This window comes from Pteronotus mesoamericanus, unplaced genomic scaffold (assembly GCF_021234165.1).
Source record: "Pteronotus mesoamericanus isolate MK-2021 breed Mesoamerican mustached bat unplaced genomic scaffold, CSHL_Meso_final scaffold_21, whole genome shotgun sequence".
Classification (NCBI taxonomy): domain Eukaryota; kingdom Metazoa; phylum Chordata; class Mammalia; order Chiroptera; family Mormoopidae; genus Pteronotus; species Pteronotus mesoamericanus.
The window spans coordinates 29346034-29348669 of record NW_026555310.1 but is presented as its reverse complement, the minus strand read 5'-3'; the positions used below and the strand labels follow the sequence as shown (position 1 = coordinate 29348669).

At 40.0% G+C, this 2636-nt stretch overlaps 1 protein-coding gene across 1 annotated transcript; it reads left to right on the top strand.

The window, feature by feature from the left end:
• Positions 1 to 993: 993 nt before the first annotated feature.
• Positions 994 to 1467, top strand: LOC129084732 (60S ribosomal protein L26-like). Its single transcript, XM_054590929.1, has one exon. It carries the CDS (start codon positions 1030 to 1032, stop codon positions 1465 to 1467), a length of 438 nt encoding a protein of 145 aa, XP_054446904.1. The 5' UTR covers positions 994 to 1029.
• Positions 1468 to 2636: the final 1169 nt, after the last annotated feature.

Below are 2636 nucleotides of genomic sequence, written 5' to 3'. Positions count from 1 at the left end.
ATTCACGGAATGTTCTAAATTCTGGAGGGACTAAGTAGGAAGGAAAAAATAAATGTTACAGTTCTGCTCACAGCTGTATATTATACCAAAATGCTCAAGTTTTCTTATATGTGGAAAACAAAAGATTTTTGAAAGTCAGCAATATTTAAAACAAAAAGTAATTAAAATTAGAGTCATGATCAGTTCATTTGACAAACAATTTTTACAGAAGCTGGGTGAGTGGGGGACTAGACTTGGGCATGGGAGATTTTTCAGCAGCTTGTGCTTTCAGAAAGCTCTCGGTTCTCATTTTTTTTTTTTTCCTTTGATTTATTTTGTCTCAGGCAGTTGTGGGCTGTTTACAATCCTGATCATCCACAAAAGGGCCTGGGAATTGCCAAGGAGACTTAAAAACTTTTGTATCAGACTTTGAAAAGTGAACTTCCAATTTTGCCAAATTTCTGATCGTGGAGCTATTAAATTCTTTTAAAATATCCTTTCAGGTTTCAGCTAGGACAAACAGTAATTATTTCTAGCAGTGCTAAACAATTTCATGAGCTTGATGAAGTGCAAAGGTTTTTACCTTCCAGAGTCATTCCCTCTGACGGTCGAAAGAACATGACCCAGGCAGACAGAAAGCTAATGCCAAGTCCTAAAACACAGGCATACACAGCTGTCCCTGGGAGAAAAAGGATCAATAGCCAATTTGCCTGGACTGGGAAGGAAGGGACAATGTGAACTTTATTTCCCTCTTTCCCTGAGCTCAGGAAATATGAATAAACCTTCAAGGACCCTCCCTGGTGTAAAAAAAAAAAATTTCTTTAATTATGGCTCTTCTATTGGCCTTAGACCAAGGACGGGGGTTATAATCTTCCTGAGGGCCAGCAGTGGTTTGGTGGGACCCTAGCTGAAAATGGGTTTGGCCCAAACTTCTGGCTGGCTACATTTTGGGGCTCCCAGCTTCATGACCCAGCAAAGTCCTTCAGACATAACAGTTTTAGGTTGCCGCTCTTCCCTTTTGCGGCCATCGCCAAGGCACCAGCAGTCAAAATGAAGTTCAGTCCCTTTGTGACTTCTGACCAGAACAAGAACCATAAAAGGCATGTCAATGCGCCTTCCCACATTCACAGAAAAGTTACGTCTTCTCCTCTTTCCAAAAAGGTGAGACAGAAGTACAATGTTCGATCCATGCACATCCAAAAGGATCTTGAAGTTCAGGTTGTGGGAGGACATCACAAAAGGCGGCAAATTGTCAAAGTAGTCCAGGTTTACAGGAACAAACACGTCATCTATACTGAACGAGTGCAGCGGGAGAAAGCTAACGGTACAACTGTTCCTGTGAGCATTCACCCCAGCAAGGCGGTTATCACTAGACTAAAACTGGACAAAGACCGCAAAAATACTCTTGAATATAAAGCCAAATCTCACCAAGCGGGAAAGGAAAAGGGCAAATACAAGGAAGAAACAACTGAGAAGATGCAAGAATAATGCAATCTTATACACAACTTTCATTAAAAACTTGAAGGAAAGAACCTTTTAGGTTGTCTTTAGCAGGATTTTTCCCACTTTTATCTTCTTTTGTTTTTCTTAAGTGCTGGATAATTATACTTTCAATGCCCTGATCTTTTGTATCTATAAATATCTAATGGCAAATAAGAATGGGTCTGGGTAGACTTTGATTTTTGTTCTAATTTCTGTCCTTCTATCTTATTAAGGGAGTTTTAATGGCTAGTCATTATACCAATATGAGAGCTTTCTTCAAAAAAATTTTTAACTTAGAAGTTTTACCAATTCAAAGGATCCATTGTCTGGCCATTAATAGTAAGATCTACAGTGACTCAACCCAATAATACTTTTATGGTCTAACTAAGGAAGCAAGAGGCTTCCACAAGAGAATGTGAAAGATACATCCCTCACAGATACAAAAGCTCACTCCATACTAGTTTAGAAAGATGTGGGGCTCTGCCTTTAAATGGCTGTTCCAAAACACAGGGAACCACGTATTTTCCTCCCTTTTAAACAGAATAAGGTTTAGGTTCCCTAAGCTTGGATCCACAGCCCACCAGACGCATGCGCATCCTCCAGCTGGCAGAGACAATGACCATCCCTGGAAGGAATGAGATCAACAGAAAATAAGAGATTCAAACCAAGTCTTTACTACAGTCACATTTGCCCAAGAAACTAGTTTTACCAATATTTTTTCTTGCCAATCTAAATTTAGAAAGGAAAAAATTCTCACACATTTTGCTTCCACTAGATCCCACAGACAGAGATCTGAGGGTGTGCTTACACAGTAAGACCCTTGCCTTCTTCCAGCCTGTGTTAGATGCCCCAGGATTTCATTTGCTGCAACCTAAAGGGAATGTGTAGGGTTCCAACCAATAAATTTCCTTCCCTTCTGGCTGCCTCGCTAAAATTGTGGAGGCAGAAAAATAAATTTTTTTCCTACTTTTCTAAGTTCTTCTGGCTGGACTAATAATCAAATTAACACAAGACAGATTGATAGGAGAAAACAACCAAACTTATCATATATGTACACATAGGGGTTCCAAAAGAACATGAGGCCCCAGGACAAGGCAGGTTGGTCAGTTAAGGCTCATATACCACCTTAAACTAAGTGAAGCAGTAGCAGGAGAGGTTGGTACTTCACAGGGCAA

Coding starts and splice junctions, on each gene's coding strand:
- LOC129084732 (XM_054590929.1), top strand. CDS start 1,030: ATGAAGTTCAGTCCCTTTGTGACTTCTGACCAGAACAAGAACCATAAA.